This window comes from Ovis canadensis, chromosome 17 (assembly GCF_042477335.2).
Source record: "Ovis canadensis isolate MfBH-ARS-UI-01 breed Bighorn chromosome 17, ARS-UI_OviCan_v2, whole genome shotgun sequence".
Lineage (NCBI taxonomy): Eukaryota > Metazoa > Chordata > Mammalia > Artiodactyla > Bovidae > Ovis > Ovis canadensis.
In genome coordinates, this window is record NC_091261.1 from 10933744 (window position 1) to 10961086 (window position 27343).

Below are 27343 nucleotides of genomic sequence, written 5' to 3' on the forward strand. Positions count from 1 at the left end.
ACTACCAGAGTTTACTCAAGCTCATGTCCATTGAGTCGGTGATGCCATCTAACCATCTCATCCTCTGTCGTCCCCTTCTCCTCCTGCCTTCAATCTTTCCCAGCGTCAGGGTCTTTTCAGATAAGTCAGTTCTTCGCATCAGATGGCCAAATTATTGGAGTTTCAGCTTCAGCATCAGTCCTTCCAATGAATATTCAGGACTGATTTCCTTTAGGATGGACTGGTTGGATCTCCTTGCAGTCCAAGGGACTCTCAAGAGTCTTCTCCAACACCACAGTTCAAAAGCATCAATTCTTCGGCACTCAGGTGTCTTTATAGTCCAACTCTCACATCCATATATGACCACTGGAAAAACCATAGCCTTTACAAGACGGACCTTTGTTGGCAAAGTAATGTCTCTGCTTCTTAATATGCTGTTGAGGTAGGTCATAACTTTTCTTCCAAGGAGCAAGCGTTTTTTAATTTCATGGCTGCGGTCAGTATCTACAATAATTTTGGAGCCCCCCAAAATAAGTCTGTCACTGTTTCCACTGTTTGTCAATAGTTGTGTTGTGCGGGCTTAGTTGCTTCTCAGCATGTGGGACTTTAGTTCCCTGACCAGAGATCAAACCCACATCCCCTGGATTGCAATGAAGATTCTTAACCACTGAACCACCAGGGTTAACAGTAACCATTGGACCACCAGAGTTAACAGTAACACCACATGTTATTGTTAGCTTCTTTTTTTATTTGGAACCTGTATTCTTGTAAATGCTATCATATTATTTCTGTCTGTTTTTCTTTATTTTACCCAGGATATCTAAATTTGATATTTTAGGAGGCAATTTAAACTAATATTTAATAGGTGAAGAAAATGAAAGAACAAAGTTTAATTGATGTACATTTCAAGATGCTCACTTGATTTTGTGTAACTAACTCCCTACTTAAATATGTCATATTTAACTTTTCCATACACATGATTTTGTAGTTTTCTATTCCTTTATATTAGCATAATAAGTATGATGTTTCTCATGTGAAACCATCTGTCTTTTACAAACAGTTGGGATGTCAGAATCATGACACACTTTTGATGGTAGTAACACTGTCTCTTGATCTCATACAAATATCCCTGCTCTCGTCTTCCCTTTATACATTCTTCCTTTCCTGGCTATCTCTGATTTTCGGAGTTCCAAATCCTCAACCCATTTTACTTCTCTTGAGTGAGTAAAGGACAGATATTACTACCTTTCTTTGTAATCAGTAGCACATTTTCCCTTCCCATTTTTGATCTACAAGAAGTGAACTGTTGCATGGAAATCATAAGATTCATAGTTGTGAATCATGAAATCTATTCAACTAGTTTGTTTCTCAAGGATTTTTTGAAAAGTATTCCCTTTAGAGATTATTTTTTTTTAACTGTAACCAAGCCTCTTCTAGCTATTGTGTAACTGGTGGGCAGAGTTTAAAAGTTTAAGCACAGATAGATCTTGTATAGATCCCTAGATACAGGATTGATCTTACTGTCTGTTGCACCTCTGTGATTTCACAACTTTTCCCCCTCCATTTTTTCCCTTTAGAAATAGTAAGGAAGGGTAATGCAGATTTTCTTTGTTAATTCTGCCTTTTATTTATTTGCATTCAACACTAGGGGAATGACAGGTCTAAAAAAACTTATATAATTGTGCTGTATCTGATCTTTTTAAGACCTTTAAAATTCTTTCTCCTTTCCTGTAAATTACTAGAATAAGCTTCTTTTTGGAAATAGGACTTACTTCGATTTCTATGTATCCATCTTTCTATAGTTTTAAGTACAAGTAGGTCATTGTTCAGTCAAGGTGCAAACTTCCCCTTTTTGTGTCTATGAATCATTCCATTTTCTGTTTGAGTTTTTGTTTCTTTTGAATATTCTTTTTCCTGTGGTTATCTAACTTTTTGCTTGAAAAGTCCCTGCCGTTCTTACAGTGTTCTACTTGTGCCATCATTAACTTTTACATTCTTCTGAATTGACAGCTATCCAAAGTGTGCTCATTTATATTCATTAAAAGGCAAACACATTGATTGCTAAATCCCATCTATCCAAAGGTTCTCCCCACTCCAGGAAGTTTTCACTAAATTATGGCTACATTTCATTTTCTGATCAGGAATAGCAATTAATGTCTATAATCATATATAATTGTATATTATTCTTGAACTACTTTAGAATCTTGTCTCCCTAGTGAAATCTATAAGCTCTTAGGGATAGAGACCATGTCTTATATTTCTTATATAGAACACCTTAGCACAGTTCTGATTAAACACAGATGATAGACACTTAATAAATAGTTGGTGAATTGAGTTGACCTCACTTATTCTCTGCTCATTCATTTGTTATGATTTCTAGTATCTCCATTATCTGGCCTCTTGTTTGTTTTATTTGTGGGACATCCATGGAGATCTCTTTACTTGATATCTAGGAATCTGTACTCTCTTGTGAACTTAAATTTAATTAGTGCTCCTTTTTCAGTAGTGTTTTTTTTTCTTCTTCCATCTTTCTTTTAATACCATACTGTCCTCTTCACCTCATCTACCCACTAACATAAATTTCATTTTGTCTGCTCTCCTAGGTTGTGGAGATCTAATCCCTGGTCATTACAAAGCTGGGATCTAGTTTATAGCAAGCCCTATGACATACTGCAGCCTTGCCAGTGCTGATTGCCTGCTGTTTTTGGCTTAAATACTGCTTCTGCTTGAAGGATCAGAAACTTATTTTAGTTTCTGATATCCTTATTTTTGACTAAATGTGCTAGAAAATAGAATTGTAGTTCTAACATATGTGTGCCCCCTTGGTGATGTTTATTAAATGTTTATTAGGTGGTTGTTTTCCCTCAGCTCACCCTACCATCTTCATCCTAATACTCTCCATGTCATTGTCTTTGTATCGGTAAGACATTTTAAATCCCCGAGTATGCAGTAGTTGTTTGTTCAAGTGCTTATACTTCTGCCCTTCCAGTTAATGGTGGTGGTTGGGGGCCAAGCACCAAAAGCTATTCGAAGTGTGGAATGCTATGACTTCAAAGAAGAGCGATGGCATCAAGTAGCAGAATTGCCTTCTAGGAGATGTAGAGCAGGTAAGCATGATGCATTGTGATCATTTGCCTGTTGCTGGGTCATTGGGAGTTTCCTCTCAGGTCTTACTTACTAACTAGAAGAATCTATTGGAAAAACTTTGATTAAAATAGCTATGTGATTAAACAGTGATTCAGGAGCCTCATACAACTCACAAGACATTGGTGGAGTTAGCAGCTTCTTTCTTTAATTTACATATTTTTCTGATTCTAATGTAAGGTGGAGTATTAGCAATTTGCTGGATATTTTCCTAGTTACCTTTGTTGAAGTATTGAGAAGCAATTCTTTAGCTTGGGACACTTATTGCTAAGAAATTCCTAACTTGGCTATAATCCACAGTTGCTTTCTTCCAAGCTTCTGCTTTTCAAGCATTTGTTGAAATGGACCTTAATTTAGCCAAAACTGCAATCAGAAAAAGACGTTTGCAATTGCTAAGATTTCTTTCTGAGACTCAAACCTGGATCTGCAAATTCGTGTCTCCCAGTGCAAAATGAGTTGTAAGCGTAACAGAACATTTCTATTGTGGTAGTCCTTTAACAGTACATCCTGGAGCTTGTTATGTAAGAGCATAGATTTAACTCATTCCTTTATAGCTGCCTAGTATGTTGGAGAGGGGGTTCTGGATGAGTATAATTTTTACTAGTTTTTAATTGAACATTAAAGTTGTTTTTAATCTTTCTTTATGAACAGTGCTGCAATTCCTTATACATATATCATTATGTATGTGTGCTAATAGATTTTAGTTGGATAAAACTCTAGAAATGGAATAATTATTAAAAGGGTCTCTTAAGATATACTAATTATTATTTCCACTAATAGTAAATATGAAGGTACTAATTTCCCTACATACCCTATGAAAGTGAAAGTCCTCAGTCCTGTCCAACTCTTTGCAACCCCATGGACTATATAGTTCATGGAATTCTCCAGGCTTCCCAACCCAGGGATTGAACCCAGGTCTCCCACATTGCAGGCAGATTCTTTACCAGCTGAGCCACAAGGGAAGCCCAAGAATTCTAGAGTGGGTAGCCTATCCCTTCTCCAGGGGATCTTCCCAACCCACAAATCAAAATGGGGTCTCCTGCATTGCAGGTGGATTCTTTACTAACTGAGCTATCAGGGGAGCCCCTATAATACCTTATAATTAAATGTTTGAGTTTTGCAAGCTGGTAGGTGAAAAATTCTTTCACATCTAGTCTGCACTTCTATTTTGAGGAAAGTTAAACATCTTTCTAAATGGTCAGTTCATGGTTTCATGATTTTTGCCATTGTTTTATTATTGATTTGATATGTTAAGGAGAATAGCCCTTTTTTCCTGTCAGTTGTGGTGTGAATATCTATTTGTATTAATCTTTTGACTTTATTTGCATTATTTTTGTGTTATTTTTGCCATGTAACACTATTACTTTCTATATGTTCCTATACCATCAGAATTTTGTCCTTGTACTTATGGATTTCTTTCTTACATAGAAAAGCCTTACTTAAAAATTATTTGTGTGTATAATTCATAGCATTAATATCTTATATAGCTGTGATAGTTCTCAAAACTTAAGAAATCAGTATTGGTATATTACTATTACCTAAGCTACAGGCTTACTGTATTTTAGTTTTTTCTGTTAATGTTCCTGTTCTGTTTCAAGACCTCACATTGCATGCATGCATGTATTTATAATTGAAGTAAATGTAGTTGATTTACAATATTGTGTTAGTTTCAGGTATACAGCAAAATGATTCACTTACGTTTATCTTAAGACTATTTTCCATTATACATTATTTCAAGATATTGAATATAGTTCTCTGTGCTATACAGTAAATCCTTGTTGCTTATCTACCTTATGTGTAGTAGTATGTGTGTGTTAATGCCACACTTCTAATTATCCCTTTCCCTGTTTCCCCTTTGGTAGCCATAAGTTTGTTTTCTGTGTCTGTGAGTCTGTTTTGTATGTAGATTTGTTTGTATCATGTTTTAGACTCCACGTATGTGATGTCATACAGTGTTTGTCTTATGACTTACCTCTGTGTGATATTCTCTAGGTTCATCCATGTTGCTGCAAATGGTAGTATTTCGTTCTTTGTTATGACGGAGTAGTATTCCTCTGTATATGTGACACATATTAAACCAATCATCTGTTGATGGACACTTGGTTTGTTTTCATGTCTTTGCTATTGTAAACAGTGCTACTCTGAACATTGAGGTGCATGTATCTTTACAAATCACAGTTTTCATCTTTTCCAGATGTATGCCCAGGAGGGGGATTGCTGGATCATATTGTAGTTTGCATTTTTAGCTTTTTAAAGAAAACTCCATACCATTTTCCACAGTGGCTACACCAATTTACATTCCCACCAATAGTGTAGGAAGGTTCCCTTTTCTTCACATCCTTTTCAGCATTTATCATTTGTAGATTTTTTGATGAAGCCATCTGACCAGTGTGACATAAGACTTCACGGTGGTTTTGATTTGCACATCTCATAATCTCAGATGTTGAACATCTTTTCATGTGCCTGTTTGGACATCTATTTATCTTCTTTGGAGAAATGTCTATTTAGGTCTTCTGCCCATTTTCTGATTGGGTTGATTTTTTTTCTTTTTGTATTGACTTGTATGAGTGGTTTGTATATTTGGGATATTAACCCCTTGTCAGTTGCACCATTTGGAAATGTTTTCTCCCATTCCATAGGTTGCCTTTTCATTTTGTTGATGGTTTTCTTTGCTGTGATTGTGTTTGTGATGGTTTCCTTTGATTCCTTAAAAATCAAAATTTTTAAGTTTTGGCCACCTCATGCAAAGAGTTGACTCATTGGAAAAGACCCTGATACTGGGAGGGACTGGGGCAGGAGGAGAAGGGGACGACAGAGAATGAGATGGCTGGATGGCATCACTGACTTGATGGACATGAGGTTGAGCGAACTCCGGGAGTTGGTGATGGACAGGGAGGCCTGGCATGCTGCAATTCATGGGGTCGCAAAGAGTCGGACACGACTGAGTGACTGAACTGAACCAAACTGAGGTCCTGTTGTTGATATTTGCTCTTACTTCTTTTGCCTTGGGAGACTGCTCTAAGAAAATATTGCTGTGATTTATTTCCAAGAATGTTTTGCCTGGTTTTTCTTCCAGGCATAGCATGCCTTACATTTTGGTTTTTAAACCATTTGTGTTTATTTTTGTAGGTGGTATGAGGGAGTATTCTAATTTCATTGATTTACATGCAGCTGTTAAGCTTTCCCAACACTACTTGTTGAAGAGACTCTCTCTTTTCTATTGCTTAGTGTTGTCTCCTTTGTTGGATTAATTGACCATAGGTATGTGGCTTTATTTCTGGGCTCTCTGTTCTCTTCCATTGATATATATGTCTGTTTTTGTACCATTACCATAGTGTTGTTTACTGTAGCTTTGTAGTTTTGTGTGATGTCTAGAAGAGTTATACCTCCAGCTTTATTCTTTTTCCTCAGTATTTCTTTGGCATTTCTGGGTCATTTATGGTTCCATATAAGTTTTAGTATTGTTTGTTCTAGTTCTCTGAAAACTGTACTGAGTATTACAGATTGCATTTAATGTGTAAATTGTATGATCATTTTAGCAATATTATTTTTGTAAGAGCAAGAGATTTCTTTCCAATTCTGAATCCTCTCCAGTTTCCTTCATTGTTGTTTTATAGTTTTCAGCATATAGATCTTCTGCCTCCTTGGTTACACTTATTCCTAGGTTGTTGGAATTTCAAATGGGACTTCTCTTTTAAACTTTATTTTTCTGATATTTCATTGTTTGTGTAAAGGAATGCAACAGATTTCTGTGTATTAATCTTGTATCCTGCCATGTTGTTGAGTTTATTTAATAGTTCTAATAGTTGTTTGTGGAATCTTAAGGGTTCTCTATAGAGAATGTCACATCATGTGCAAATAATGACAGTTCTTACCTCTTCTCTTCCTATTTGGATACATTTTATTTCTTGTCAGACTGATAAGACTAGGACTTCCAATACAGTATTGAGCAGAAGTGGTAAAAGTGGGCATCCTTGTCTTCTTCCTGAATTTAGCAGGAAGTTTTCCAGCTTTTCACTGTTGAGTATTATGTTTGCTATGGATTTGTCATAAAGGACTTTTATTATGTTGAGATATGTTCCCTTTATACCCACGTTAATGAGATTTTTTGTCGTGAGTAGATGTTGAATTTTATTAAATACTTTCTCTGTGTCTGTTGATATGATCATCTATTTTTTTGTTGTTCCTTTTGTTAAATGGTGTATCATATTGATTGATTTACTTACCTTAAACCATCCTTTTTAACCTGGAATGAATGCAACATCAATATGATCCTTTCTCTGTGTTGCTGGATTTGTTTGCTAATATTCTGTTGAATAGTTTTGTATCGATATTCTTCAGAGATACTGGTCTGTAATTTTCTCTTTTTTGTAGTATCTTTGTCTAGTTTTGGTATCAGGATGATGGTGCCCCATAGGATAACTTTGGAAGTATTCCTCTCTGTGGAATAGTTTGAGGAACGTAGATAAGCTGTATGGTCCTGGACTTTTGCTTGCAGGGAGTTGTTTTTATTACAGATTCTATTATTATCTGTTCCTTCAGTTTTGGCTGAGCTTTTCAGGTGGCTCAATGGTAAAGAATCTGCCTGTAATGCAGGAGACGTGGGTTCAGTCCTTGTATTGGGAAGATCCCCTAGAGAAGGAAATGACAGCCCACTCCAGTATTCTTGCTTGGGATATTTCATGGACAGAGGAACCTGGTGGACTACATATAGTCCATGGGATCACCAGAGTTGGACATGACTTACCGACTAAATAGCAACGTGTTTCTTGAAACTTTTTCATTTCTTCTTGGCTGTCCAGTTTGTCATTATGTAAGTGTTTACAGTATTCTAATGATTTTATTTTTTTGTATTTCTGTGGTTGTTATTTCTCTTCTTTTACTTCTTTGTTTGTTTGTTTATTTGGATTTGCTCTCTTCTTGTTGAACCTAACTAGAGATTTGTTGATTTTTGCTTATCTTTTCTAAAAATCAGCTCTTGGCTTTATTGATCTTTTCTGTTGTTTTTCTTTTTAATCTTCATTTTCTTTATTTCCTCTCTAATCTTTGTTATTTTTCTTTCTACTAACCTTGAGTTTTATTTATTCTTCTTGTCCTAATTATTATAGTTGGTAGGTTAGGTTGTTTGAATTTTTCCTTGAGGAACTGCTTTTACTTCATCCCATAGGATGTAAGGTTGTGTTTTCATTGTCCTTTGAGTCAAGGCATTTTCTGATTTCTTATTTGAGTCTGTCATTGACCCATTGGTTTTTTAGTAGTATGTTGTTTCATCTCCATATGTTCATTTTTTCCTCTGTTTTCGTTCTGTAGTTGATTCCTAGTTTTACACTACTGCAGTCAGAAAAGATACATGCAATAATTTCTGCCCTCTTAAATTTGTTGAGACTGGTTTTGTGACCTAGTGTGTGGTGTATCCTAGAGAATGGTCTGTGCATACTTCAAAAAAATGTAACGTATGTCTTGGGTATTTTTGGATGTAGTGTCCTATAGATATCAGTTAAATCCAACTAATATGTTGTATCATTTATGATCCCTCTTTCCTTATTGATTTTTTTTGTCTGAAATGTCTGTCCATTGATAGCAATGGGGTATTAAATTTTCCTACTATTATATTCCTGTCAATTTCTTCCTTTATGCCTGTATTTTTTTTTATTTTATTTATTTTATATTGGGTACATGTATCCTCAGAATTTTTCCACAGTTTATTGTGATCCACACAGTCAAAGGCTTTGGCATAGTCAATAAAGCAGAAATAGATGTTTTTCTGGAAACATCTTTGACTGTGTGGATCACAATAAACTGTGGAAAATTCTGAAAGAGATGTGAATACCAGACCACCTGACCTCCCTCTTGAGAAATCTGTATGCAGGTCAGGAAGCAACAGTTAGAACTGGACGTGGAACAACAGACTGGTTCCAAATAGGAAAAGGAGTATGTCAAGGCTGTATATTGTCACCCTGCCTGTTTAACTTCTATGCAGAGTACATCATGAGAAATGCTGGACTGGAAGAAACACAAGCTGGAATCAAGATTGCCAGGAGAAATAGCAATAACCTCAGATATGCAGATGACACCACCCTTATGGCAGAAAGTGAAGAGACATTAAAAAGCCTCTTGATGAAACTGAAAGAGGAGAGCGAAAAAGTTGGCTTAAAGCTCAGCATTCAGAAAACGAAGATCATGGCATCTGGTCCCATCACTTCATGGGAAATAGATGGGGAAACAGTGGAAACAGTGTCAGACTTCATTTTTTTGGGCTCCAAAATCACTGCAGATGGTGACTGCAGCCATGAAATTAAAAGATGCTTACTCCTTGGAAGAAAAGTTATGACCAATCTAGATGGTATATTCAAAAGCAGAGACATTACTTTGCCGACTAGGGTCCGTCTAGTCAAGGCTACAGTTTTTCCTGTGGTCATGTATGGATGTGAGAGTTGGGCTGTGAAGAAGGCTGAGCACCAAAGAATTGCTGGTTTTGAACTGTGGTGTTGGAGAAAACTCTTGAGAGTCCCTTGGACTGCAAGGAGATCCAACCAGTCCATTCTGAAGGAGATGAGCCCTGGGATTTCTTTGGAAGGAATGATGCTAAAGCTGAAGCTCCAGTACTTTGGCCACCTCATGCGAAGAGTTGACTCATTGGAAAAGACTCTGATGCTGGGAGGGATTGGGGGCAGGAGGAGAAGGGGACAACCGAGGATGAGATGGCTGGATGGCATCATGGACTTGATGGACATGAGTCTGAGTGAACTCCAGGAGATGGTGATGGACAGGGAGGCCTGGTGTGCTGCGATTCATGGGGTCACAAAGAGTCGGACACAACTGAGTGACTGAACTGAACTGAACTGAACATGTATTCTCTTTCAGTATTGATCCCTTTATTATTAAATAATGTCCTTCTGTGTCTTTTGTTAGGACTTTTAAAGTCTATTTTGTCTTATATGAGTATTACAGCCTCTCCATTCTCATCATTTACATTTGCATGAAGTATCTTTTTTCATCTTTCCACTTTAAATCTCTATGTCTCTCACACTGAAGTGAGTCTCTTTGTAGACAACACAGTGTAATTCCTTGTCATATTTTTCATTGTTGTTCATTCTGCGAATCTATATGTCTTTTGATTAGTCCATTGACATTTGAAGTAATTATTGATAGGTATGTACTTATTAGGACTTTCCCAGTGGCTCAGCAGTAAAGAATCTGCCTGCAATGCAGGAGACTCAGGTTCAATCCCTGGCTTGAGAATATCCCCTAAAAGAGGAAATGGCAATCCATTCCAGGATTCTTGCTGGGAAAATCCCATGGACAAAGGAGCCTGGTGGGCTATAATCTGTGGAGTCACTAAGAGTTGAATGCAATGAAGCACGTACACAGAGAGCTATCAAATCCCTGTGTAGACTGTGTAAGTCCAGTATTTTTGGTGTGAGGGCTGTTTCTGGTCTGTATGCCAGCCACATCTCTCCTCAGAATGTGCTGTTAACCCTTGATAAGGGGGTGTGATTGGAGTTGTTGTGTCCAGAACCTGCTCTGGATGTTGAGTGGGGCCTCCTTTTTTCTTCTTGGCTGTCACAGCCTTGTCAGGGGCAGGATCTGCCCCCAGTTGTTTGAGTAGAAGCACTGAGTCTCAGGCTCAATATGGTGCCATTGCCCTTGCTCTGTCCCAAAAGAAGTGAGCTCTAGAAGCAAGTGAGGACCGTATGGTCACAGTGTGAACCCCTGTGCAGTCATTTGTGGTTCTGCCTAGAAACAGCCCATGGTCATGTCCCTTTCTCCATGGCGTTCATCCCAGATCTATTGCTAGGCTATGGTGTGTGGTGTGGAGTGGGCTGGTGCTAGGGGCCAGGGTGCTGTAGCTGCAGGAATCAAGATGACTGTGCTGCTGCTGATACTTGAGCTGCCTCTGTGACAGGCCTCTCCCAGGAACTATCTGCATTAGATCTGGCTCCAAGCTTCAGTGTCAGATGGGCAGAACCAGAGTGCTCCATCCAGAAAAGGAACCCCTGTGTATTACCCAGGGGCTGTTTCTATGTTTGTGTTTCATATGTTTCCGTGGTGTCACCCAGTGTATACACCAAGACTGTCTGCTGCCCTCATGGTGTGAGTGCTGACAGTGGGCTCTGAGATTCGATAAGACCATACACAAGGCCCTCCAAGCTGTCTCTGTGCAGATAGACTGAGTCCTCAACCTGGGCCCATCTGCCCGAGATTCAGCATCTAGCTGCTGTGCGTACTAGCATCCCCACCCATTGTGCATTTTAATTTAGACAGGGAAGCATGGTGAGGTTGCGGCGATCAGCTCCAGGGTGTCTCTGCTCTGATTGCTAGTAAACCAGCACCCGTACACTCCTCAAGAGCAAAGACCAGGCCCCTTTGAGACAGGCTGGGACCTGGAATATGGCATCCTTTACTGTAGTGCTTGTATCTGGAAACAGCTTTAGCAGCAGAATATAAAGAAACTCTGATGGTAGTTTAGTTGCTAAGTCACGTCCAACTCTTGCGACTCCATGGACTGAAGCCTGACAGGCTCCTCTGTCCATAGGATTCTCCAGGAAAGAATATTGAAATGGGTTGCATTTTCTTCTGCAGGGGATGTTCCTGACCCAGGAATAGAACCCAGGTCTCCTGCATTGCAGGCAGATTCTTTACTGACTGAGCTATGAGGGAAGCCCACTTCACACATGCATAGTCAGGGCACTTATGAACAAGGCTAAAACACAACTGCCACTTCCGACATGCTGGGAGCAAAAGCAGAGTCCTGCACACAACACTACCAAGGGGTGGGCAGACCATCTAAGTTACATGCCCTGTGCACCCCACCGATCCCCTCTCACCTTCACACCATTTAAGAAATCAGCTCTCATCTCTTCAGGGAGTGAGCAAGGGAACCTGTTACTTGTTTTTGCCCCCTTTTGTTAAGCACATATCCCAGTAAAGGCCTGCCTGAATTCCTGATCTGGCCTCTTATCAATTGCTATTTCTTAGGGAGTCCAGGAGCCCACATCTGTAACACCTTCAGCCCCTCTATCTGTCCTATCAGATCTTGCAGCAAGCAAGGGGGGCTCCCCAAGACAAGGTCCTGCCCATGTGAACCTTTCCTTCTTTACAGCTCCCTCTCAGGTGTGCTAGGCCTGTCCTAAATGCCTTTTTTCCCCCATCCTCCTTGGTTACATGGATATTTTCCTTGCAGCTTTGGTTGTAAGAGATCTCTTGCCAGCTTCCAGTCAGTTTTCTGTGAGAGTTGTTCCACATGTAGATGCATGTTTGATGCATTTGTGGGTGAGATGAGCTCCATTTCCTCCTGCTCTGCCATTTTGATCCTTGTAATATTGCATTTAGTTGTCATGTTTTCTTAATCTCTTCAGACTTGTAACAGTTCCATAGTCTATATTTTCATGCCCTTGATTCTTTTGAAGAGCACTTGATCAGATATTTTGAAGAATGTTTTACAATGATACTGCAAAGTGTGTAAGATTTATTAACCTTGAAATAGATGTTATTTACTCTAGTGGTTCGGGAGTTAGTCATAATCCCTTCAGGATTAGTGGTTTGGGGAAGGCCTCATAGCAAATATGGAACTTTCGTTGGGTTTTCCGACTTGAAGAGGAGCTTCTCAGAACAGGATAGCAGCACGAAAAAGTTTGGGTAGGTGAAGAAGAGGTGAAATCCAGAGTCTGCAATTTAGTTTTTCCACCTAGGGACCCCCTAGCATCTCACTAGCCCAGGGGCTAGCAAACTTTTTCTTAAAGGACCAGAGAGTAGTTATTTGTGGCTTTGTGGGTTATATAATCTTTGTCACAACTAATCAGGTGCCATCATAGTTGAAAGCAGCATGATGAATATCTGGAGCTATGTTCCAATAAAACTTTATTTATGGATACTGAAATTTTAATTTTATGTAACTTTTCATGTATCATGAAATATTCTTTTCTTCTTGACTGCTTTTCAACCATTTAAAAGTGTAAAAATCATTCTCAGCTCAGTGAGCTTCTACTGAAATAGCCTGCTGGCTATAATTTGCTAACCCCAGATTTAGCCCACTAACATGATAAACTAGAAGCACATTATGCAAATTAAATATAAACATGTTCAGGTAGTTGGAAAATTCTTGCTTGTTGTTTAAGTCTGTGTATATCTTTGAAAAAGTCAGGAGTCAAAGTAATACCTCAACCCATGCCATTGCATTTTTTCATAGCAGAAAGGAGCACGATCTAGTTGTTCTGTATTCTCACTAACGAACAGTGTTTCTTAGGACCTATTCAGCCAAGCTTCTCCTTAGGGAAACTTAAAACCTGACAACAGTTTTAGACTGTTTGGAATGCAGTCTTTAGGTGGTGGCAGTGTTCTTGCCTGGAGAATCCCAGGGATGGGGGAGCTTGGTGGGCTGCCGTCCATGGGGTCGCACAGAGTCAGACACGACTGAAGTGACTTGGCGGCAGCAGCAGCAGTTGGGTTGCACACTCACTATTAACTGCTGTATTTCTTTTGCAGGGATGGTTTACATGGCTGGACTCGTTTTTGCTGTTGGTGGCTTTAATGGTTCCTTGAGGGTCCGCACTGTGGATTCTTATGACCCTGTGAAAGATCAGTGGACCAGCGTTGCTAACATGCGAGACCGGAGAAGCACTCTGGGGGCTGCTGTGTTGAATGGACTGTTATATGCGGTGGGAGGCTTTGACGGGAGTACAGGCAATTTTCTTTCATCTTTTCTAAATTACTGTTAGAAATTAACATATCAATCATATTTATGGAACAAGGCCTGGCATAATTAGGAGTCAATTGAGTGTTTTACTAGGTATTATAAATGTAAGTTTAAAATTTCCATCCAGAATGCCTTTAAATGATGTTAAGAGTGCTGAGTATATGTTTTTCTCATGCTTCAGTATCAGTCATCTTGTCAAGTTTAAAGAGCCAATGAATGTCAGTAGCTTGTATAGATGTTCTTTAGAAAAGAAATTATTTCTCTTCATCATATAATTGGATGTTAGCTCATTTTAAATATAAACAACTGAAGTATTTCCCTAATGTATATATAAGGAACCTGAGGAGGAGATGAAGCACATTGTGCTTTGTTCATTACAGGGCTGTCCTCTGTGGAAGCATACAACATCAAGTCTAATGAATGGTTCCATGTGGCTCCCATGAACACGAGGAGGAGCAGTGTGGGTGTCGGTGTTGTTGGAGGTGCGGGCAATCTTCTGGTGGTTAAGAGTGTTTCTTCCAGTAACCCAGACCCCAGTTGTCTAAATGAGCAAGCAAATGATTTTAAAAGGGAAACATACAGTGGTTATTATGAAATGTTAGTCGTCCTTTTTTGCCTGCCCCCTGGCCTCTCTCTGTCCTCCCTCCCTCTTTTTCTCATCTCTTTGTATAACGTATATAAAATTATTAACTGATCTTAGTATAATCATTTGGGAAGCAAACCAGATGGCAAGAATATGAAGTTTTACATCTAGAGAAGGACTGTTTAACTTTTAAGTGATGGGTTGCCACCGTTATTTGTGTACATAATACTTTGTTCCCCCAAAGAATTAACACAGTAAGTATGAATTTTTTTATTCATTGTGCAGATTTGTGGCTTCCCACCTACCTCTCCATGGTGGGTATAATTCTCTGCACTGACTTTTTTTTTAAACCAGATTTATTGTATTTTAATTCACATACAATACATTTTACTCATTAAAGTGTACAATTTGGTGTGCACCTGTCATAACAGTTAATTTTAGAACATTTTTATTACCCCCAAAGCAACCCTATTGCCCTCGGTTATTACCCACATCCCGCCAGCCCTTGGCAAACACTACCCTACATTCCTGTCTCTGTATAAATTTTCTACTTATGGATATTTTCATATTAATGAAATTATAGAGTATGTTGTCCTTTTGCAGCTGGCTTCTTTGACTTGGCATAATGTTCAAGGTTCATTTGTGCTGTAATATTTACCAAGGCAATGGCACCCCACTCCAGTACTCTTGCCTGGAAAATCCCATGGATGGAGGAGCCTGGTGGGCTGCAAAGAGTTGGACACGACTGAGCGACTTCACTTTCACTTTTCACTTTCATGCATTGGAGAAGGACATGGCAACCCACTCCAGTATTCTTGCCTGGAGAATCCCAGGGATGGGGGAGCCTGGTGGGCTGCCGTCTATGGGGTCGCACAGAGTCGGACACGACTGAAGTGACTTAGCAGCAGTAGCAGCTTTTCTTTTTATTAGCAAATAATATTTCATTGTATACTGTACTGACTCTTAATATTACATTTTTAAAATGGCAACCCACTCCAGTATTCTTGCCTGGGAAATCCCATGGACAGAGGAGCTTGACGGGCTATAGTCCATGAGGTTGTAAGAGTCGGACACAACTGAGCACACACACACACATACAAGATAACTTTGCTATTTAATTTGGTTTTTTAAGATATTGTTCACTTAGCACTTAGTGTTATCCAAAGAGATAATAAATGTACTTTCTTTTGTCAGATTATTGATGAAAGTGTTAAATTAATATCATATATATTGTACAGATCTTTATAATGTGATTTGGTAACTCCACCTATCACCATTAGGCAAGATTTTAAATAGTTCATAAAAATCAATAATACTTTAAAGGTCAACTCTGCTATCATGGAGGAAAATTCAACATTTCATGACTTGGAAAAATAGCTGTTTATGAATTTGACTTTCTTTGTGATTCCATGTTTAGGTCTGCTCTATGCTGTTGGGGGTTATGATGGAGCTTCACGTCAGTGTCTCAGCACAGTAGAATGCTACAGTGCCACAGCAAATGAGTGGACCTATATAGCGGAAATGAGCACTAGGCGGAGTGGAGCAGGTGAATAGGAACCTCACTCAGCAATTGAAACACAAAAATGATGGAAAAGAATTAAACAAGTGAAATAATGACATCTCTTTATATTATCAGAAAATATATACTAATTCTAGTGACACTGTTAAAATGTCTTTTGCATTATACAGGTGGAGTGGTAGGTAGATGCACTTAAATTCACTTTCTAAAATTTCTCACGTGCTTCTTCTGTTTCACTTAATTATTCATATTGTTTGGCATTACTTTTAGGTTTTTGTTTTTGGTGCTTATTGGAGAACTTGCTTAATAATCAACTCCCTTCATATCCGTTTCTTACAAATTTAATACTCTTAATACTGATTTCCTTTTACCATGAAAGTTGTTTTCAAAAGGGTTATGTTGTAAAGGCCTTCCCTCTCTGTTTTCACATACACATTATTTTTATTGTATTTGACAATAACAATAGTTCTTACTAAGATTCTCATTTGTAATTATTTTCATTTCCATTTTCTATGTTGAATGCTTTTAATATTGATTTTTAATATGAATAATTTCAGAATTTTTATTTACAAGTCATTTGAATAAACCCTAAAATGTTACAAATTTCCTGTCCCTTTTACTCTACTATAGGTTGGTTTTTTATGTTTTATAGGTGTTGGTGTGTTAAACAACTTATTGTATGCTGTAGGGGGTCATGATGGCCCTTTAGTACGAAAAAGTGTTGAAGTGTATGATCCTGCCACCAACACATGGAGACAGGTAGCAGATATGAACATGTGCAGAAGAAATGCAGGTATCTGGCTAATTTAAGATTATCAAATTTGTATTGAATTGTATTCGGAGTTTTACTGGTATCACTGTGTATTTCCGTTGTTCTTCTACTGATCTGAGTTCCTAATAGATTTGCCCTGTAAAGGCAGAAACTCACAATGATCCTAGGCAGTAAATGCCAAGCATGATGTGGGGCATGCAGTTTAATGTCATCCTTCCATCAGAGCTTACTTTTTGGTGATGACCATAAATACTAAGTTAGAAAAAGAACTCTATGTATTACTCGGATTAATTCTTTTGTACCACAGACATTTTTGAATGTCTGCCTGTATCATATTTTGGAGTTCAGTTTTCAGGGACTTCAGTCTAGTTAAGTAAATACTTTTACCAGATTAAAAAGCTGGTTGTTTATCTGAATCTGGAGGGGAACCTAACGAAGGCAACCACAATTTAATACAGTTCAGGGTTTCTAGAGAATGGAAAAGCTAAAACAACAACAACAGCAATTTTAAGAAACCTGAGGTCTTCAAGACCAGGGAAGTACTACCTTAAAAAGAAAATCCATGGAAGGGAAATAGAAATGGACAATAGATTCAGGATAACTAGATAGTCTTTTGGGGAAATGCTCATCTTCTTAAAAATGGCATTGTCTTCATGCCAGGTCCTATAATCAAAATAAACCTGATGCTGAAAATAACTTTAAAAATCTATCAGTAAAAGACAAATGAATTACGGTAGTATCATACATGAAATACTGTGCAGCCATTAAAAATAATATAAATCTGTATTTATTAACTTGAAGAAATATCCAGGTATATATTGTTTGCTGTGAGTGTGTAAAAAATAGTTTATGTAGCATTAGCTACTTTGGGGTTAAAAAAGAGTCTGAGAATATATGCATAGAAAAGAGCCAAAATTTCAGTACTTGGGATTCTAAGTGGTATAGGATTAGTAGTGGTCTTTTCTTCTTTGTACTTTTCTACGGTTTTGAATTTTTCCAAAAAATAAAAAAAACATAGTATTCTCATAATAATTAAATAAATAATACTGTTCTCCCTTTAAAGGAGATAAAATAATTAGCTAGTCAGTATAATAAAATTCAGAATCATTTTTACCTTCTACAAATATATATATTTATTATTTTCTCTTTTTCCTTAAGATTTCCTTAGAAGCTGACTTTGGGAGAATTACTAAACTTCTTTGACTTTTAAGTTTTCTACTGTTTTTAATAAAGTGGGAAATAAAATAGTTTCTAGCATATAAAGTAAGGTTATTGTGAAGATTAAATGAAATAATGCACATATAGAGCAACTGCTATATAAGTAACTTGAGTAGAAGCTGACAGTTGATACTAGAGAAATTCCTCACATAAAGGAATTCTTTTCAGCTTTCCCCATCTTCTCTTCCTGCCTCTTACGCAGAAGTAATTGTATCTGGATCACTTGACCAGACACGTTCAGAGCCATTTATAGTCATCCAAATTTTTAAAATAATTGTTTTCTCTCTGTTTAATTTTTTTAAAGGAGTTTGTGCAGTTAATGGTCTGTTATACGTAGTTGGAGGGGATGATGGTTCCTGTAACTTGGCATCAGTAGAATATTATAACCCAACAACTGATAAATGGACAGTTGTATCATCTTGTATGAGCACAGGGAGAAGTTATGCAGGTAATGATTGTTCAGTTTTCTTACAGTCTTCTATTATAATACAAAATCATTATGACTTTTCCATTAAGAATGTTTTTCTCATATAAGAAGAAAGTCTTTTCTCAAAGTATATCTTCTTATTCTCAAGATAATTAATGTCAGATATGTATGTTCTAAAATAAGGTACTAGTATTCTTTTGTCATTCTGTAGTCATTTGTATTCAAAATTACAAATGTTTCCATTGTAGAAGGGAATTCACTATGTAGCAAGGCTTTAATTACTCAGATATCTTAAAGATATGGGGGCTTCCCCAATAGCTCACTGAGTAAAGAATCTGTCTGCAATGTAGGAAACACAGTTTCGATCCCTGGGTTGGGAAAATCCCCCTGGAGGAGGACATGGCAAGCCACTTCAGTATTATTGTCTGAAAAATCCCATGGACAGAGGAGCCTGATAGGCTATAGTCCAAAGGGTCTCAAAGGGTCAAGACGCGACTGAGCAACTCTTCACGCATACTAAAAGAAATCTCCCTTGGCAGGGCTCCATGTGATGGTAATATGGTGAGGCTACAGAGTAATTTTTTTTAAGCACAGCACTGATTGAATTATAAAATACTCATTTTGGTCCATTCTCTTCATAAGAAAAATGGTAATACTCTTTAATAATATGAGTCTTTGAAAATGCTGCATATGAATTTTCTGATATCTATATTTATATTGCTTTAAATATTCGAATGTTTCAGTAACATTCTAATATTGATTTACTACTGGAGAAAAAAGAAATTTATACTAATTAACCATCACTGTTATTTATGTATCATCCAAAACAACATGTAATAGAACTATATACAGTAAGCTTCCAGGATAGCATTTGTCAAAATTATGTAAAATTTCTTAAAACAGCTTTAGTGAAATATAACTGACAGAGAATAAATAGCTTATATTTAAAGTATACAGTTTTATTAGTTTTTACATATATATGAAACTGTCACCACAATCAAGATAATGAATATTCATCACTCTCACAAGTTTCTTTGTATCCTTTTTAGTATTAGGTGGACCTTAGTATTTCTTGAGTAAAGTTGTTTTCCCTTCATTATATAACTGTGAAGAGCAAAAGATGACTTCTGGATTAAATAGTCTGACATAGTTTTGGTACATAATTTTTAAACAAAGATTTCATTGTCATTTAGATTAAAATGATAGTAATATTAAAGTTTCTTGGAGATTTTGAAACATCATGATCTGTTCAGTCCTTGTCACTTAAGTTATAATATAAAAAAATGCAAGATTTTCTCAGAGATACAGAATGCTTCCTGTGACTTCAGTTTTATTTCTTTGTTTCTTTGTTCAGGGGTCACAGTTATTGATAAACCATTATGAGCCTAAAGGACATTTTCGGCACATTTACACATGAGAAGCAGACTTCAACAAGTACTTCTGAAGTGACTGAGAGTCTAGCACTTCTCCACTTGTAGCTGCACGTTAAGTCTCTGCAGAGGATAAGATCATCTGCCTCTCTAGGCCGCAGATACTGAAGATTATTTTTGGTAGATGCACCGTGTAGGCTTTTTCTGCAGTGAGCAGCAGCTGACTGAATTTTAATAAGAAACTTGGATTGCAGTATTATTCTGTAGTCTTTGGACAACAGTTGCTTTCACAAACAGTAGTTATCAACCTTGAATAACTATGGATTATTTTGTGAAGGGGGATAAAGTAATGTGTTCTTGTAAAATTAAATTTCATCTTTATTCCTTCTCCTGAAAAATCTGTATGCACAGGAACTGAAAATCTTTGAACAGGTATTAAACTCTGTGTAAGTATATAAACTAGTTGAGGGATAAAACCATTTGCTTTTATAAAATATGTTTGATTACATGAGTATAATAAATTGTATGCATATAAATGTGTGTCTATATGCTTTCCTTTAAATATGTTTGAAAAGATGTTTGCAACTTTATTATACTATTTATAATTGGCACAGTACTTTGAATCATGCCAGTACTACATTGTAAAACAGAGTTGTATTTTTTGATATTTAACAATGCTTAACACTTTAAAATGCCACTTCTGAGGAATGAACATGGTGTAACACACTTGAATACTTGTGTGATGCCAAACTTTTTAAAATAAAATATAAATTATGCTTATTTATTATTTTCTTTGGTTTAATATTGGTCATGTTTTGTCGTGAATTTCAATTTTTTTTTTCTTAACACTTCGGCATGAACATTATTGCAGGTTTTTGATGAATATAATGAATGTATGGAATTCAACTGAATTTGCATGCTCTTAAGAATTTTTTCTGTGTGTATAAATTTAGCTGCTATTAACAGAAGAGAGAACTTTCTGTGAGTAGCCATATACATTGATCAGATAGTTTTTCTGAGATCGTCAATTAATCTCACCTTAAAAATGACCAAAATATGTCTTTATCAAATTAACTTTGAATAAAAGTTTGTATATTATTTGTTTCACGTTGTCCTTGATTTTTATCTAGTTTGTTATTTAAAAAGTTGCCTGTTCACTTCTTGTATTATTTTATAAAATTTGCATTTTCTACTTCTTAAATCAGTATTTAAAATTTGTTGCAAAGAAACATACAAGGCAAGTCAGTTAAGTCACTGAAAACTGTTCTCCAAGAAAAAGCTACCTTAATTATCAAGGAAAACATCTCCCAAGAATTGGGAAAACTTAAACGTTCATAGTGTTCTCTCCCTAATATGGGCAGGACACAAGATAAAAGTAAAAGAAATAGCATTGAATCAAAAGGAAGTCAAAGAAAAAATAGCTACTCTGACACAACTGAGAAAAAAATTGTTGTTTTGATACCAAATAGAAGGAATTGAGGAAATGGACATAGGGAAGTGGGGTGGATACCTGAGGGGCTGAACACAGGAGGAAGAGATGGGATGAGGTCATGGGATATGATGGCTGTTCCTCAGGGATTTAGAAGGTAGTAAGCCTGAGCTTTTGCCAGAATAGTCAATAAGAGGAGAGAACTATACCTGTGATGAAAGTTCTGTTTAGTTAATAGAGTCACATTTAAACATAGAACCACCTTTATTACCAACTTAGTTGAATTTTCCATTGTAAGTGGAATTTAAACAATTAGGAAAAGCAAAAGCCTGTGCTCACCTTATGAAAATAAATTTCTGCATTAGTGTTGCTCCAAGCACGTCCATAGTCAACAAACATGTTGAGGATCTAATGAACTTGGAACACTGTTAACGATTTCAGACAGTGGCACCAAAAAAAGAGTCATTATGTCTCCTGATCACTTCCAAACACTAATATTCCATGAATTAGTCAATTAATGATTTATCTAAAAATTTTTAAAGCTTTTCTTAAAATATAATCTACTAAGTGACAAAGTTCTAAATACTTAGCATGTCAGATACCTCTTTATCTTTTCTCCTTTAAAGATTTAATAAGCTCTACAGTTCAGTCAGTTCAGTTCAGTTCAGTTGCTCAGTCGTGTCTGACTGCGACCCCATGAATCGCAGCACGCCAGGCCTCCCTGTCCATCACCATCTCCCAGACTTCACTCAGACTCAAGTCCATCGAGTCCGTGATGCCATCCAGCCACCTTATCCTCGGTCGACCCCTTCTTCCCCTGCCCCCAATCCCTCCCAGCATCAGAAACTTCCAATAAGTCAACTCTTTGCATGAGGTGGCCAAAGTACTGGAGCTTCAGCTTTAGCATCATTCCTTCCAAAGAAATCACAGGGTTGATCTCCTTCAGAATGGACTGGTTGGATCTCCTTGCAGTCCAAGGGACTCTGAAGAGTCTTCTCCAACACCACAGTTTAAAAGCATCAATTCTTCGGCGCTCAGCCTTCTTCACAGTCCAACTCTCACATCCATACATGACCACAGGAAAAACCATAGCCTTGACTACACGGACCCTAGTCGGCAAAGTAATGTCTCTGCTTTTGAATATGCTATCTAGGTAGGTCATAACTTTTCTTCCAAGGAGTAAGCGTCTTTTAATTTCATGGCTGCAGTCACCATCTGCAGTGATTTTGGAGCCCCAAAAAAATAAAGTCTGACACTGTTTCTACTGTTTCCCCAACTATTTCCCATGAAGTGATGGGACCAGATGCCATGATCTTCGTTTTCTGAATGCTGAGCTTTAAGCCAACTATTTTGCTCTCCTCTTTCAGTTTCATCAAGAGGCTTTTTAGCTCCTCTTCACTTTCTGCCATAAGGGTGGTGTCATCTGCATATCTGAGGTTATTGCTATTTCTCCTGGCAATCTTGATTCCAGCTTGTGTTTCTTCCAGTCCAGCGTTTCTCATGATGTACTCTGCATAGAAGTTAAATAAGCAGGGTGACAATATACAGCCTTGACATACTCCTTTTCCTATTTGGAACCAGTTTGTTGTTCCATGTCCAATTCTAACTTGCTTCCTCGCCTGCATACAGATTTCTCAAGAGGGAGGTCAGGTGGTCTGGTATTCACATCTCTTTCAGAATTTTCCACAGTTTATTGTGATCCACACAGTCAAAGGCTTTGGCATAGTCAATAAAGCAGAAATCGATGTTTTTCTAGAACTCTTGCTTTTTCCATGATCCAGCGGATGTTGGCAATTTGATCTCTGGTTCCTCTGCCTTTTCTAAACCCAGCTTGAACATCTGGAAGTTCACAGTTCACCAATTGCTGAAGCCTGGCTTGGAGAATTTTGAGCATTACTTTACTAGCATGTGAGATGAGTGCAATTGTGCAGTAGTTTGAGCATTCTTTTGCATTGCCTTTCTTTGGAATTGGAATGAAAACTGACCTTTTCCAGTCCTGTGGCCACTGCTGAGTTTTCCAAACTTGCTGGCATATTGAGTGCAGCACTTTCATAGCATCATCTTTCAGGATTTGAAATAGCTCAACTGGAATTCCATCACCTCCACTAGCTTTGTTCATAGTGATGCTTTCTAAGGCCCATTTGACTTCACATTCCAAGATGTCTGGTTCTAGATTAGTGATCACATCATCATGATTATCTGGGTCGTGAAGATCTTTTTTGTATAGTTCTTCTGTGTATTCTTGCCACCTCTTCTTAATATCTTCTGCTTCTGTTAGATCCAGACCATTTTTGTCCTTTATCGAGCCCATCTTTGCATGAAATGTTCTCTTGGTATCTCTAATTTTCTTGAAGAGATCTCTAGTCTTTCCCATTCTGTTGTTTTCCTCTATTTCTTTGCATTGATCACTGAGGAAGGCTTTTTTATCTCTTCTTGCTATTCTTTGGAACTCTGCATTCAGATGCTTATATCTTTCCTTTTCTGCTTTGCTTTTTGCCTCTCTTTTCACAGCTATTTGTAAGGCCTTCCCAGACAGCCATTTTGCTTTTTTGAATTTCTTTTCCATGGGGATGGTCTTGATCCCTGTCTCCTGTACAATGTTACCAACCTCATTCCATAGTTCATCAGGCACTCTATCAGATCTAGGCCCTTAAATCTATTTCTCACTTCCACTGTATAATCATAAAGGATTTGATTTAGGTCATACCTGAATGGTCTAGAGGTTTTCCCTATTTTCTTCAGTTTGAGTCTGAATTTGGTAATAAGGAGTTCATGATCTGAGCCACAGTCAGCTCCTGGTCTTGTTTTTGTTGACTGTATAGAGCTTCTCCATCTTTGGCTGCAAAGAATATAATCAATCTGCTTTCGGTGTTGACCAGCTGGTGATGTCCATGTGTAGAGTCTTCTCTTGTGTCGTTGGAAGAGGGTGTTTGCTATGACCAGTGCATTTTCTTGGTAAAACTCTTATTAGTCTTTGCGCTGCTTCATTCCGCATTCCAAAGCCAAGTTTTCCTATTACTCCAGGTGTTCCTTCACTTCCTACTTTTGCATTCCAGTCCCCTATAAGGAAAAGGACATCTTTTTTGGGTGTCTGTTCTAAAAGGTCTTGTAGGTCTTCATAAAACCGTTCAATTTCAGTTTTTTCAGCGTTACTGGTTGGGGCATAGACTTGAATAACTGTGATATTGAATGTTTTGCCTTGGAAACGAACAGAGATCATTCTATCATTTTTGAGATTGCATCCAAGTACTGCATTTCGGACTCTCTTGTTGACTATGATGGCTACTCCATTTCTTTTGAGGGATTCCTGCCCGCAGTAGTAGATATAATGGTCATCTGAGTTAAATTCACCCATTCCAGTCCACTTTAGTTTGCTGATTCCTGGAATGTCGACGTTCACTCTTGCCATCTCTTGTTTGACCACTTCCAGTTTGCCTTGATTCATGGACCTGACATTCCAGGTTCCTATGCAATATTGCTCTTTACAGCATCGGATCTTGCTTCTATCACCAGCCACATCCACAACTGGGTATTGTTTTTGCTTTGGCTCCATCCCTTCATTCTTTCTGGAGTTATTTCTCCACTGATCTCCAGTAGCATATTGGGCACCTAATGACCTGGGGAGTTCCTCTTTCGGTATCCTATCATTTTATCTTTTCATACTGTTCATGGGGTTCTCAAGGCAAGAATACTGAAGTGGCTTGCCATTCCCTTCTCCAGTGGACCACATTCTGTCAGACCTCTCCACCATGACCCACCCATCTTGAGTTGCCCCGCAGGCATAGCTTGGTTTCATTGAGTTAGACAAGGCTGTGGTCCTAGTGGGATTAGATTGACTAGTTTTCTGTGAGTATGGTTTCAGTGTGTCTGCCCTCTGATGCCCTCTTGCAACACCTACCATCTTACTTGGGTTTCTCTTACCTTGGTTGTGGTGTATCTCTTCTTGGCTGCTCCAGCAAAGCATAGCTGCTGCTCCTTACCTTGTATGAGGGGTATCTCCTTACCACTGCCGTTCCTGACCTTCAACATGGGATAGCTCCTCTAGGCCCTCCTGTGCCTGCTCAGCCACTGTTCCTTGGGTGGCTCCTCCTGGCTGCCGGCCCTGGCCTCGGGCTCGCGGTGGCTCCTCAGGGTCACCGCCCTGGCCTTGGGTGCGAGGTGGCTTCTCTCGGCAGCCCCTGACCTCAGACGTCGGGTGTCTCCTCCCGGCCGCCACTGGCCTTGGATGTTGGGTAGCTCCTCCTGGCCGCCACTATACCATAAGACAGTTTGCCAAGGTTCAGTAACTAGATTCATAACTCTTGATTTCAAAGGATTTGAATTTATTCCCCTCCCCTCCATGCCAGTCTTTATGTCTCCAGTTTGAAACATCTTGTTTTCTTCTCTTCAAGCTTATTAATGTGTTCCTGGCTTGTTCGATTTTGTCCAGAAAAGAGGTCAGAAGTCTTATCCTGCCAGAGGAACCACGAGGTATGAGCAGAGTTCAAGGCTAGTTCCACGAAAATATATTTTAAAGCAACTCGGCTCCTTGTTCCACTTGACTCTGCACCTTCATAACTAAAAGCAGTGATGATTTGGGTTTAGGTAAATGATGTGTATACTTTCACTTCCCTTCCCATTAACTCTGCTATATGATTCCTTGTTTTTATTACCATCCTTATAGATAGCATGAGGACCCATGTATTTATCATCTCAGCTGTTGATGAGTTGATGAGTTAGCATAGTACATAGTGATATAATGGATTAGCCTGCCTCTTGTTTCAGTTTGTTGAACAGATTCCCTCCTACTGGCTTATATGGCTGGCTGTGTCTGATTACAGAGAGAAGGCTAGATGGGACTGTGGAATCACACTCTGAATCAAGTTTCTGGCATTCTAATTCTGGCTTCACAATTCTAAAGGGAAAAAAAAAAAACCAGTGTAAGTGTTGCAGGGCTTATGGGCATAGGAATCAGATGGCTCTGAGTTTGCATCCCCTTCTCTCAGTTACCGGTTCTTCTGGTGGCTCAAGCAGTAAAGAAACTGCCTGCAATGCAGGAGACCTGGATTCAGTCCCTGGGTGGGGAAGATCCCCTACAGAAGGAATGGCAACCCACTCCAGTGTTCTTACCTGGAAAATTCCATGGACAGAGGAGCCTGGCAGGCTGTAGTCTGTGGGGTCACAAAAGAGTCCCACCAGCTGAGCAATTAACTTTTCTGTCAGTTGCTAATTGTAAGTTTAAACACATTTCTTAACCTCTGACTCTTAGTTTGTGTTCTCTAAAATGGCAACATAAGTATCTGTATCTTAGTTTTTTTTTTTTTAATGTTGAGTTTCAGACTAGCTTCTTCACTGTCCTCTTTCACCCTCAAGAGGCTCTGTAGTTCTTCTTCACTTTCTGCCATAAGAGTGGTATCATCTGCATATCTTGAGGTGGTTGATATTTCTTCCAGCAGTCTTGATTCCAGATTGTGATTCATCCAGCCTGGCATTTCGCATGGTGGACTCTGCATATAAGTTAAATAAGCAGAGTGATAATATACAGCCATGTTGTACTCTCCCAGTTTTGAACCAGTCTGTTCCATGTCTGGTTCTAACTATTGCCTCTTAATCCGCATACAGGTTTCTCAGGAGACAGGTAAGGTGGACTGGTACTCCTATCTCTTTTAAGAATTTTCCACAGTTTATTGTGATGCACACAGTCAAAAGTTTTAGTGTAGACAGTGAAGCAGATGTTTTTCTGGAATCCCCTTGCTTTCTCCATGATCCAAAGAAGTGGACACAACTTAATAATAACAACAACAACAACAACAAAAAAAAACAATGAAAGTGTATCCCTTACAAGGTTATTGTGGAGTTTGAAAGAAATGATGTATAGTAGTGTGCTTGAAATACCAAAGACCCTCAATGTTGTTGTTCAGTAGTTAAATTGTATCTGACTCTTTGAGACCCCCTGGACTGCAGCACACCAGGCTTTTCTGTATCAGCACTCCTCCACCACCATCTCTTGGAATTAGCTCAAACTCATCCACTCCAGTGTTCTTACCTGGAGAATCCCAGGGATAGGGGAGCCTGGTGGGCTACCGTCTCGGGTCGCAGAGTCAGACATGACTGAAGCGACATAGCAGCAGCAGCAGCATGTCCATTGAGTCAGTGATGCCATCCAACCATCTCATCCTTTGTCGTCCCCTTCTGCTTTCAATCTTTACAGCATCAGAGTCTTTTCC

General features: G+C 38.3%; 1 protein-coding gene across 1 annotated transcript in view; it reads left to right on the forward strand.

Annotated features, from left to right (window-relative positions):
* Window positions 1–20806, forward strand: part of KLHL2 (kelch like family member 2) — a 168801-nt gene extending 147995 nt beyond the window's left edge. The window contains exons 9-15 of the mRNA XM_069556626.1: window positions 2969–3086; window positions 13609–13806; window positions 14200–14301; window positions 15820–15948; window positions 16574–16714; window positions 18216–18359; window positions 19693–20806. Coding sequence (XP_069412727.1) covers window positions 2969–3086; window positions 13609–13806; window positions 14200–14301; window positions 15820–15948; window positions 16574–16714; window positions 18216–18359; window positions 19693–19721 — 861 coding nt within the window. The 3' untranslated portion in view covers window positions 19722–20806. The remainder of the gene's footprint in view (window positions 1–2968; window positions 3087–13608; window positions 13807–14199; window positions 14302–15819; window positions 15949–16573; window positions 16715–18215; window positions 18360–19692) is intronic.
* Window positions 20807–27343: the final 6537 nt, after the last annotated feature.